Source organism: Xyrauchen texanus, chromosome 16 (assembly GCF_025860055.1).
Source record: "Xyrauchen texanus isolate HMW12.3.18 chromosome 16, RBS_HiC_50CHRs, whole genome shotgun sequence".
In the NCBI taxonomy this organism is placed as follows: domain Eukaryota; kingdom Metazoa; phylum Chordata; class Actinopteri; order Cypriniformes; family Catostomidae; genus Xyrauchen; species Xyrauchen texanus.
Window position 1 is genome coordinate 30,976,479 of NC_068291.1, and position 12,790 is coordinate 30,989,268.

The window sequence follows — 12,790 nt, forward strand, 5'->3', positions numbered from 1 at the left end:
TTGAATAAATAGCTGTTTGAGTACTATCAGCTCATTTAACCTGGCCAATGTTTTGTTTTAACAGTGTTGAGGAGGAGCTGAATAAAGTAACAACACATTTAACTTATTTTCAGTAAAATAATGAAATCCAGTAGCTAAGCTGTTTTCAAAAGTATAGCTTTTCCAGTAACAGGCTATTTGTTTTTTTCCAATCAAGCAGCTGACAATATGGTACATCACTGTCTATTATGTACAGGGTGGGAGTAACAGAATACATGTAACCGGATTTCGTATTTAAAATACAAAATATAAGTAACTGTATTCCACTACAGTTACAATTTAAATAATTGGTCATTAGAATACAGTTACATTCAAAATTTAGATTACTTTGCATTTTATTGTCATTTGTTTCATTTAATATTTAGTCCTTTCAGATGGAAAACATTTATCCATATAAATGATGTGCATCTCAACATGAAACACTTTCTTATGATGTGTTACATTGTGATGTGTTACATTACTGACCTTGAGTAATCTTAACAGAATACGAACAAATTTACTGCATGTAGGCCTATTCTGTAATCTGTAGTGCAATACTTTTCAAAAGTAACCCTCCTAACCCTGATTATACAACATTGTTTTGCACAAACCACATTATAATTGAATTAGATGAGGCAATAATCAAATGGACTCTCTCAAATAGTGATGGAAGGTCTGATGTGTTTTAGTAAATCACATTCAGATGGTTACTTTCAGTCAACATCAATCGATTTAAAACATATAATATGTATTTACATATTAATTTGAAGCATCACTGAGTTGGGTTCCCTGAAGTTTCTGCACATAATTTTACATTGTCTTATTTGTTTTGAAAAACAAATCTTAAAAAAAAAACCAGATTTTTTTGTCGAAATGGGTACTAGTTTACTTTTATTTAGTGTTAAATAAAAGTTCAATTTATTAGTTTAAGTTTAATGCTATTGCCCAAATCAAGATTGCTTTTGTACTCATTAATATAAAATAAAATAAAAAGCTTATAGTTATGTAATTAAATAGGTTCAATCTATTCGAAAAGCTAGTTTAAAGTAGTTAAACTACAGTCAGTTAACCTTTTCAAAAGCTGTTATAGCTTACAAAACATTACTAAAAAAAAAAGTAGCCAAATATATTGAAGCTATTTAATTATATAACTATAAGCTTTATTTGAAGATACATGGGCATTTTGTTCTATAATAAATTACACTGTCATACCTTAAATGTGAAGATTACATGAACAAACAACACACATGAACAAAACAGCCATGTATCATCAAGAAATGTTTACCACAGACCTTATTTTACTCTTAAATCTAAAACTGCCAAATATGGCTCAAAAATGTTAATTATTTTTCGGTTTATTGTACTGCAAGCTGAACAGCTCCTTTACTGGGGCTTGAACTGCATTATTTGTTTGTATGGATGAGTAAGGGCCATGCACTTTGTTCTCAGACATGAGTTGGATGAGGAATTTTCTCTACATTAGAAGACATTTCAGATGTGTTCTCTACAGTTACAAGCTCATCTATCTCACATAAATGTTTATAAAGACCAGAATACTGAGATTTACACATTATAAACATTTTCAACATCTTTCTCCCGAGGAGAGACACGCTCGTGTTTAAAGGAAGCGGTGATTAGGCTGTATTTTTTTTTTCTGTTGTCTGCAGTTAAACATTCCAATTTCTTTCATTCATTTTAACAGATTCTGTAATTATTATTCTCATTTTCCTGTATGAAAAAAAAAATGAAGCATATTTACAACTATGACCAAAATTAAATGGGCACCCAAACACCACACCCAATTGTTAACATTTAATCTCAAAACCATGAGCATTACCTAGGAATTGTGTTCACTCTAGTGCTATAACAGCTTTTACTCCTATAGAAAGGCTTTACACTAGATTTTGGAACATTGCTGTGGGGATTTACTCCTATTTAGACACAAGAGTATCAGTGAGGTCAGGCACTGAATTTTGGGCGATGAGCTCGTAGTTCCAATTCATGCTAAAACTGTTCAGGTCTGGGCTTTGTGCAGGCCAGTAAAATTCTTACACACCAGAACTCATCAACTATTTCTTTATGGACCTAGCTTTGTGCAAAGGGGCATTGTCATGCTGAAACAGAAATTGTATGCCCCATTCTATTAATATGTTTGTCTAAGGCGATTTCATGGCTGTGTTCTTGATATTATTCTCCTGTTATGGGTGTAACTGAAACAGCAAAATACACTCATGCATTAACTACACAGGACATTGTCCAGTACATACTCTTTTTATTACAATATTATGTTGTTAATGTGTAGTAGCTAAATATACAAAAATGTATTGATCTGTTACAAAGTTGCATTTGAGTATACAAAACCCATATTCTGTTTCCTAATCAACACCTACACTCTGGGCCAACTTACTATAACCAGTACAGTTATAAAATATTTTCCTTCCCTCCCAAATGTTCAAAGCTTCAAGAAAAAAAAGGTCTGAAATCGAATCTAGTTTGAATTCCATCATGTTTCGAGTTAATTAAGGGTGTTTCAGTCACATCTGTGGCTGGTGTTTTTGAGTAGAGTGCTTCCAATATGGATTGACCTCTGAGGTTTGTCTTTCTCAGCCTCAGTGCTTTTCCAGTGTTTTCCCCTGTTAATTTGTTTTTCCTTTCTTTAAATTCTTTGTTTTGTTTCATCAGAAAGATTTCCACCGAACAGCAGAAAGAATGCAATGGATGAAGTAGAGCAATGTGGCAATATAGGAGAACACCTGAGGGAAGAGTGTGTTAAAAGTTCAGTCAAACATTAATGAAACTTCAAACAGCTGTGCAGTCAAATGTGAAAGTCTATAGTAGGTCAGGAGCAGCCTCCATGTCTGGACAAATTTAAACGGCTGGGATTTACTGCATTCAAGCTATTGTTGTAAGTTTAACCAGTTTACTTTCAATGTTGAGTAACTTACTTAAAAAGCAGTCCACTACAAATTATGAATTACTTTTCTAATATTATAATCAAATTACCTAAGTAATCACGTCACTAATTACTTAAGCTACTTTCTTAAGCACTTGTTACTTTTTCTATGTTGTTCAAAATTATGTCTATAGTTCCTCCTCGTCCACTGTCAAATGCCCTTCAGCTGTCACAGAAATGCAAACAGAAGTACATAATTCATATTTTAAATGTATTATACATAAGCTGATATGATGACTAAGGTGGTAGAAAAGGCAGATAAACCGATTAATCGGCCAGTAGTTTTTAGAATCAAGTCATAGAATGTTGCAGCATTTTCTTAGTAGGCACAGACATAAAGGCCAGAGTATGAAATATCTAAAATCCTAGATGTAGTTTATTTTTCAACCAAAATAACAATAATAATAAATAAGATCGGGTGCATAAACTGGGACTTTTAACATTAAACAAGCCTGAAACACACCGGAGACTCTTATTTTGAAATGACAGAGACTTGGTTACAATGCTCTATTTTTAATATTTACCAAATTAAGATTTGTATAGCCTATATACAGGGTTGGAGTAATTAAATACATGTAACAGGATTACGTATTTAAAATATATGTAACTGTATTCCATTAAAGTTACAATTTAAATAGTTGGTAATCAGAATACAGTTACATTCAAAAAGTATTTTGATGATTGAAGAGAATATTTTGCAATCTAGTGTAATTTGTTTCATAACATTTTTAGTCTGCTTTGTTGGAATACATCCACATAAATTATCAGATGAGTGTTTGAACAGCCATGAAACAGTTTCTTATGATGTTTTACATTCATACAAGCAGAAAGAAGGCACTTTCACACTGTTATGCGTGAAAACATGGATTTTATGTTATACGGTCAGAAGATGTTGATTTGTATACTATGTGGGGTTTTGAAGTTTGGAGCAGCAGAAATAGCTAACGTGTATAAATTGACATTTGAACACTTGGCTTTATGCTAAGCTAAAATGGTATTTCTAGCCCTTTTGCATGCACCTGTTAACAGGCACGATTATATATTTTTTCTATCAAGAAAATCCAAATGAGATAAAAAAATGTTTCTAGTAATATCATTAACATGAGGGCAAAGCTGTTCTGCAAAACAATTATGAGAATTTTGAAATTCTTGTATTGTTTTCCTGTAAAACTGTATAAATGTACCATTGTAAGCAACACTGCATAAGATGTTTAGTGTATTTACTGTACTTACTATATTGCTTTACATTTTTACTATACAGATATTTTTCATATGCATAGTTTTCATATTTCTAATCTGTGTGTATGTGTTCTGTTCTTACCACCGACGCAATGTCAATTTGGTAGTACTTAAAGGGATATATGGACTGTGCAGTGTCATTTTTCATGTTGATAGTTACAGAGGCCAGGGGCACTGAGGCACTCAGGTAGAACATGGCAGCAATTAGGTGATAAATAAAGTCCTGCACACAGAAGACATTATCAAAACCAGCTCATTGACTATGCACACTCACATACTGTATCTCATTATTTCAGCTCACCGCTGCAGCCCAAGAGCTGCGGTTCTTGTGTCCTCCACAGGCGAAGATAATGAGCCAGAGAAGGGTCATCACAAAGCAAAAAATGGACACAAACATGACCCATCCCTGAGGGTTCTCGGGTTTCACAAGTGTGGAAGCCACTAGGATCCATACTAACCCTCCAAACACCTGTAGGATATATGCAAACACACATAATTTCAGAATACTGTAATGGCAATTGTAATGTACAGGTGCATACCCACAGTGCAACCAAGCAAATAACTAGACTTTGAATTTAGCCAATTGGTAGGTTAACACTCACTCCTATAAGCATACAATCTGTTAATGATAAACTCCATTAAACTAAATTATGCCATTTACATGCCTGTATGTACACAAACCATCCAGCCCCAAGAGCTTCTGGGACTAATCCATATATGCATTTGCTGTGATGTGAATTACAGCTCACCAGACTTGCACATAAGTAAACACACTTGAAAAATACAAACACAATAGTCACATACTGAATACAGCCTCTTCTTTTCTAAAAACGAAAGTAAATGTTAACTTAAGTTGTCAGTCCCTAAAATTCTGCCTTTTGCATTTCACGGCAGAAAATCATTTAGGTTTTGAATGACATGTGGATGAGTAAATAATGACAGAATATTCATTTTAGATTAACTATCCCTTTATCAAATAAATATGACTGTGTAAATAAATATATCAGCCTGTTGATCACATCTTTGAATCTAATTTACCAACATGAAAAGAAAAAATGAGAGGAAATAAAGAGGGGGGGAAAACAGTCCCTTCAAATTATTTTTTGTATGGGCACCTGTGCCGCATAGTCAAAAGATACTGTTGAGGAGGTGCTGGACTGAGACTGAACACCCTCATGTCATCAGAAACCCTGCAGTCATTTATAGACAATAATGGGTGTTTGTGTGAAATACAAATTTTACAAAAATGTAATGTTTAGAACAAATTATAACTAATTTAATATCATAATAAATATGTTATGTCGATCACTGGATAATTTTCCTTAGAGATTTGTTGAAAGGATCTGGAAATATATTTGGATACTTCTAATTAATTTGTTGTTGTTGCTGTTTACATTCTTGAAATGGTCTAGTAGCTTAGCTTTGTAAAAAAAAAAAAATAGGTGGACGAAAGGTTGGATCCAACTGTTGGAGCCACTGAGTCAGTCCACTCGGCGGCCGTTTTTAGAACGCTTTTGGGCAGTTTGGGCATCTATTTTTCTATAAAAAGAAGTGTACCATTTGTATACCACGTGACAGTACAGCTATCTACATGAATGGGGAAAGACCGCAATCTCCAACACTGTTGGTCAAGATTTGATAAAAGAATACATTTCAAATAAGCAGTAAAATTGTATTGGCCCGAGGTGAGTGGGTAGCGCGTGCTCCAATCCCTGACATCACATCTAACTTGCGCCAGGGGTGCGGGTCCGGCAACGCATCTAGCTTGCACTGGACCCTCACTGCTCCATTCCTGGACCCACGAAGACGCCAGCAGGTCGAGACCTTTCTCCTGAGGAGAGGCTCAATCGGTGTTTAAAGGCAGTGATGAGGCTGTATTTCTTTCTCCTGTTGACTGTTGTCTGCAGTTGGACATTCCAATTTCTTCCATTCATTTTAACAGAATACAAGTTGACGTTCTATTTGGGCACTGTCTAAATTAAAATATGCAGCCATTTGGCGCAACGGTCAGACATTGTCTAGCGCACGTGTATGTAGAAAAACAATTAAAAAACAGCGCGAACCGACAAAAAGACACTGACATGTTGCAAATTTGATCTAGAACTGTGGAAAATTGCAGATTTTACTCTACAAACAAAATATGTTAAAACGGTTCTGGTAAAGGTTAATTGTAGTAACCATAATTTTCTGCCACATTATTGTTGTTAAAAATGTTTAAAAAAAATATTAACAAACAAACTGACATAAATATTCTAAAAGCTTATTTCACTGTTTTATGGGATATAACCTCAGTAGCCTATTATGATTTTACAATACTGTATAAGTATGAAAAAAAAACAAAAAAAAACGTTTCCATGGTACATTTCTGAGCTGTAAAGGTTTCGTTCACGCACCAGTTCAGGCAGGTAGAGGATGTCCGGTGCGGTTGTGCAGATCTGGATTCCGCTGGGCAAACTCCCCACCGACTGCGAGACCGCAGCCATCGTCCCGCTGCCGCTGTTCGCTAAAGGAATAAATAAAGGAACGGAAAAACCTGCTCTACAATTACTAAAGCTTACTTGCGTTTGGTCACACCCTCCGTGAGTAAACCAGCGGTGCGCTCCACTCTCTCTCTCTCTCTCTCTCTCTCTCTCTCTCTCTCTCTCTCTCTCTCTCTCAATTCAATTCAATGCAGTGGGCTTTACTGGCATGAAAGTTTCAAAAACAATGTTGCCAAAGCATCATATAGAATAGGCTAAATAAAATAAAAGCTAAATACATTTTGTCCAATAACTTGGACAGTATATAATATAATTATTAGTAATATATAAATAACAATAATATATAAATTACTATTATTATTTCACTACATCACATTGTGCGCGTGCGCGTGTGTATGTGTGTGTGTTTGTCCAGATCTTTCACTGTCCCTCAGGTTGTGGCATACATATTGGGCAGCAAGATGTGCCCTGTCTCCTTCTCCTAGGAGCATTTTTAATTTTGAGAGGTCATTTAGGTCTTTAAAGTCTGAAGTTTCAGAATTAAACTTGTTTAGGTAAACATTCCTTATTTCACTGAATGTTTCACATTTTACACATCACAAAAGAGCTGCTGAGGTTTGGAAAGATCGCAAGCCCAGTCAGAAAGATCCCTCTGGGATGTAAAAACAGCACGCTCAAACATGTTCTTTCTTTTAGACGTCAAGTCTTTATGTTTTTGACTTCACGGGAGCGAACATTAGAAGTCTCGTTTCGTGTCAATCACGGGGAGAATTCATGGAGACCTGGGCCATAAACGCTTCATGTGTCCACATCTCATAAGGATGTGACTATTACTGATCAACAAACAAAGGAAAGTGATGAACAGAGACTTGATGGGCAGGATAAAGGGACCGCAGAGGAGGGCAAGGTGCAAGAGGTGAGTGAGTTAAATGTAAATACTGAGGGTTTGGAGCAAGCTGGATGCAGTTATGTATCTGACAAACCTGAGAATGATTCAGACAATGTTGATAAGAATGAGATACAGAGTGGTGTGGAATATGGGCGTGAAGGTAATGATGTGGCACAGGCTGAAGGCTTAGAGGAAAACATGGATGATGAGACAGAGAGTTTATCCCAGTTTACTGATGACGGTTTTAGCGATGATGATCAAGGGTCAGATGGTTCAAAAGGAACTGATAAAGACCTATATACAGTTGATTAAATTAATACATTTCTTGAAAAAACCAAAGGAAAAGTAGGTGTTGAAATAGGTAATTATTTCCCTGACATTGATAAATTCATTTCCTCTGTGGTATGGGCTAGGAAAGTGAGTAGCTACGATGAGCTCTCACAACAAAAACGTTTTCGTCTTAAAAAACACATCACAGTTCTCAGACAAGGCAAAAAGACAGGGAAAGCGAGGGGAAAAACTAAATCAACTCAATGGCTTACAACTTTTCTTTTTCTCTCTGTTTTTTCATCCTTTTCCCATTTCTCATGGAGATCTTGTGGGTGGGATCAATTAACATAAATGGAATGAGGGATGGGAGAAAATTTAGTCTATTATCAGAAATTATAAGTTTGAAGGATCTTGGTGTTATTTTTTTGCAAGAAACCCATAGCAATCAAAATAATGAGATTGATTGGGGCTTATGGTGGGAAGGAAAGAGCATTCTTAGTCATGGGACTAATTTAAGTGCGGGAGTAGCTGTACTTTTCTACCCTGCTCTTAAAACAAAGATTTTATTCAAAAATGAAGTGGTACCTTGGAGATTATTGTCTGTAAGGGCTGAAATTGAAAATGTTATTTTTTTATTTGTGAACATCAATGCCCCTAATTTAGGGACAGACAGAATACAGCTTTTTACCAAACTGGAGCACTTTTTAAAACAGCAGCAGGACGGTGATTTTATTGTATTAGGAGGGGATTGAAACTGCACTATAAAGTTTACACAAGATAGGAATGGAGAAGAACCTCATGCGCAGTCTGCAATTTGCTTAGCTAATATAATTAAAAATCTTAATTTCTCAGATGTGTGGAGAGAGCATAATTCATCAGTTCAGCAGTATACATGGTTGAAATTTAACAATGGCAGCATTTCTGGAGCACGTTTAGACAGGTTTTACATATCACATCATTTAAGAAATAAGATTGTTAATACATCTAAAAACCCAACAGCTATTTCTGATTATAAACTTATCACTATTGAATGTACTTTGACTGAAAGAAAACATACAAGTTATTACTGGCATTTTAATGTTAAACTTTTAGAAGACAAACAGTTTTGTGAGAATTTAAAATTTTTGGGGAAACCTGGAAAAGTGAAAAGTGTCTTTATGAAAATTTTATTCAATGGTGGGAAATTGGTAAAGTGCATATAAGAAACTATTGTCAACAATATACATCTCATTCCTCCTTGGTTTTGAAAAAGACATTGGAGTGTCTGGAAAAAGAGATCACGGACATTGAAATGAACATGAATGATGTTGTTGATGGTAGTCTACATGATCTGTGGACTGAAAAAAAAAATCAGCTGAGCTCCTTTTTAAATGAAAAAGTTAAAGGAGCTCTTATAAGAAGCCGCTTTTTAAAAATAAGAGACATGGACGGACCTTCTTCGTATTTCTTTAACTTGGAACGAAGAGCTGGACAAGAAAAACAGATGCTCATATTAAAAGATAACAATGGACAAAATACTTCAGACCCAGTAAAGATGTGCAAAATTGCTGTGGATTTTTATTCTAGGTTATATGCTGCTGATACCCCAGATGAACTCTGTAGAAAACAACTGTTACAAGATCTTCCTGTGTTAACAGCAGAACACAAACAATCTTTAGAGACTGAACTCACTTTTGAAGAGGTTACAGCTGCTGTTATGGGACTCTCCTCAGGATGTACACCAGGACTGGATGGATTACCTGGCGAATTCTATAAATCTTTTTGGAATATTATTGGACATGAGTATTTTGAAGTTCTCCAAAAATGCATTATGGAAGGAATTCTTCCTTTGAGTTGTCAGCGGGCAGTTTTAACGCTACTCCCAAAAAAAGGTGACCTACTTTTCTTGAAAAACTGGAGACCTGTAGCAATTTTGGAATCTTTTCTAAATGTCTGGCCAATAGGGTAAATGGTTTAATGCATACAATTATACATACTGATCAGTCATATTGTATAAAAAAATAGATCCATAATATATAATTTACATTTGGTAAGAGACATTTATGATTTTACTTCTTTTAATAATACCAATATAGGTTTTTTTGTCATTAGATCAAGAAAAAGCGTTTGACAGAGTCGATCATAATTTTCTTTTTGATACCTTAAAGGCTTTTGGTTTTGGGGGACAATTTTATTTCAAAAATAAAATTGTTGTATGCCGGAGCCACATGTATGATTAAATTAGCTGGTGCCCTAAGTACTCCTGTAAAGGTCAATAGAGGTATTAGGCAAGGTTGTCCTATTTCAGGACAACTGTACAGTATAGCCATTTAGCCTTTGCTGTGTAGGTTAAGAAGAGAGTTAACAGGTTTACAGATCAATACCTTGGATTTTAAGTGTTTTATCAAGCTCTCGGCATATGCAGACGATGTCACAGTTTTAATTAGAAATCAATGTGATGTTAAATGTTTAGAAAATGCTTTGGAGTGTTATGGGAAAGCTTCTTCAGCCAAAGTCAATTGGCAAAAAAGTGACGCTTTGTAGTGTGGTCAAGTTTTTAATAGTCCGTCACTACCTGGTGGGCTGCAGTGGGGGAGAACAGGTTTTAAATATCAAGGTTTTTTTTTTTTAGGACAGATGAATATAAGAAAAATAATTGGGAGGGTTTAGTGGAAAAAGTGTGTGCTCTGTTGTCTCACTGGAAATTGTTGCTACCCCAGCTGTCCTACAGATGGAGAATCCTGGTATGTAACAACCTGGTTGCATCATCTCTATGGCACAAAATGATGGCTCTAGAGCCCCCAGATGACCTTGTAAGGAAAATTCAACAGCACCTGTTGGACTTTTGCTGGTCTGGTCAGCACTGGTTGAAGGCACCAGTGCTCTATCTACCGATACATGAAGGAGGACAAGGATTAGTTGACATCAGATCCAGAGTCAAAGCTTTCAGACTCCAGGCAGCTCAGAGACTCTTGTATGGGGAAGATGTAAGCTGGGCTGGGATAGCCTGTGCCCTCCTGAAAAGAGTGGGCAACATGGGATTTGACCAACACTTGTTCCTTATGGATACTAGAAAACTAGACCTGTCAGGTATGACATCATTTTATAGATCAATGTTAAAATCATGGACTCTTTTCAATTTCTCTCGGTAGCAAAATGAGATGAAGGGATTATGGCTGAGAGAAGAACCACTGTTTTTTAATTCTGCACTGGAATTAGATCTTTTTAATTCAGATTCACTCAGAAAAGCATTGTGGACTGCAAATTTTACCAAAATTGGTCATTTTATTTCTGAGTAAGGATGGATTTCTGCCGACAATTTGGCTTCAAAACTGAACATAAGATCAGTCCAGGTGGTAGAGAGACTGCTGACTCACTTTTACGAGTTTTTACCACCAGAATATAGACTGTCCCTAGAGACATCTTTTAGAGAGGAAGAAATTTCTGTCTTCCCAGATCTAATTTTCTCTCCTGATTGGCAAGTAACAGAGAATGGTCTGCTTTCTTTTAAAATATATATATTGTGTGTAAAGGTGTCACATCTTCCTCAGCTTCGGAGTGCGAGAGAGCCAAAATGGCAAGAGATCTTTGGACCAAGCACTTCCCATAGTAGGACCTTGTACAAACCTCCTATTGAGAAAAGAACTGGAGACCTGCAATGGAGGATTGTGCATGGTATAACAGCCACAAACAGACACAGAGCACACCTTGATCCTCAGGTCGGGGAGGGTTGTCCTTTTTGTGGAATACAAGAAACAGTTTTTCACCTTTTTCTTAATTGTGCGAGACTGCAACCTTTATTTTATAAAGTAGAAGAGTGGTGCCAAACCATAGGGGAAGTTTTTACACCGGCAAGGTTTATTTATGGACCAAAGTACAGCAGAAGTAGAATGGAGAGTCATGTTTTATTAAATTATTTATTTGGGCAAGCGAAGATGGATATATGGTTAACTAGAAAAAGTAAAATGAATGAAAAGGGTTCAACTGATGTTATGTTAGTACTAAAGGATTAATAAAATCCTGCATCAATATAGAGTTTAGCTATTATAAATTGATAAGCAACTTGCAAATGTTCAAACATAAATGGGGAGTAAACCAGTGTGTGTGTGTGAAATTGTCCTTGATGATTGTTTGCAATTTTATATCTGACAAATGCTGATTGTAAAAACTACACTCATAATTGTGTGATTATTTTTTCATATATTTCTTAATCTTTTTGTAATAAAGAGACCTTAAAAGTCAAAGTCTCTCTCTCTAATAAAATAGTAACAAATAACAATAAAATATAGTTTAAATAAGGTGCCAGGTAATGAATCAAATAAAAACTATAATAACAATATGCACTGTACAATATCAAATAAAATAATCCTTTAACACGACATTATGAACATAAGAAAATAAAAGCACTGTGACAAGAACATTAAGGCAGTGATTGGTTTCTGAGGGTGTGCATTGTGATGAATTTTGCTCAACTGATGCATTATTCTATCTCTCTCTCTCTCTCTCTCTCTCTCTCACACACACACACACACACACACACACACACACACACACACACACACACACACACACACACACACACACACACACACACACGTTTGTTTTTCTGTTGTGGTGTGGACTTTCTAATGACTTGTACTTTCTATTCCATTGTATGCAGATAACTTTCTCTTCCATTGGATGCAGAGTTTCATTTTTGCATTTTTAAATTTTTTAAGACAGAGTTTAGTTTGTTTAAAGCAGTTTTAATCGTGTGATCAATTTATTTCTGTTCCCCAAAATGTAGGTGGTTTCAGGTTTGCTATCCTTGTGGGGGCATTTGGTCCCTACAGTGCAGATAATACCTGACTCACATGAACTAAATGGACACATACCATGGATAGTATTGCTTCTCTATAGCCTTAAGCAAATTATAATTACAATCAACTGAACAACAACAACAAAAAGACTAGTAAGACGTAC

The 12,790-nt window shown here is 35.6% G+C and overlaps 1 protein-coding gene across 1 annotated transcript; it reads right to left on the minus strand.

Moving 5' to 3' along the window:
• Nucleotides 1–1,222: 1,222 nt before the first annotated feature.
• Nucleotides 1,223–6,738, minus strand: LOC127656648 (myelin and lymphocyte protein-like). Its single transcript, XM_052145060.1, has 4 exons — nt 6,604–6,738; nt 4,512–4,679; nt 4,293–4,433; nt 1,223–2,771 (listed from the first exon to the last, which is right to left on the minus strand). The coding sequence occupies exons 1-4, from the start codon at nt 6,691–6,693 to the stop codon at nt 2,697–2,699; spliced, it is 474 nt and encodes a 157-aa protein (XP_052001020.1). The 5' UTR covers nt 6,694–6,738; the 3' UTR covers nt 1,223–2,696.
• Nucleotides 6,739–12,790: the final 6,052 nt, after the last annotated feature.

Coding starts and splice junctions, on each gene's coding strand:
- LOC127656648 (XM_052145060.1), bottom strand. CDS start 6,693: ATGGCTGCGGTCTCGCAGTCGGTGGGGAGTTTGCCCAGCGGAATCCAG. Junction 4,680..6,603: donor TCCTCTACCTGCCTGAACTG/GTGCGTGAACGA, acceptor TATATCCTACAG/GTGTTTGGAGGGTTAGTATG. Junction 4,434..4,511: donor GCAGCTCTTGGGCTGCAGCG/GTGAGCTGAAAT, acceptor TTCTGTGTGCAG/GACTTTATTTATCACCTAAT.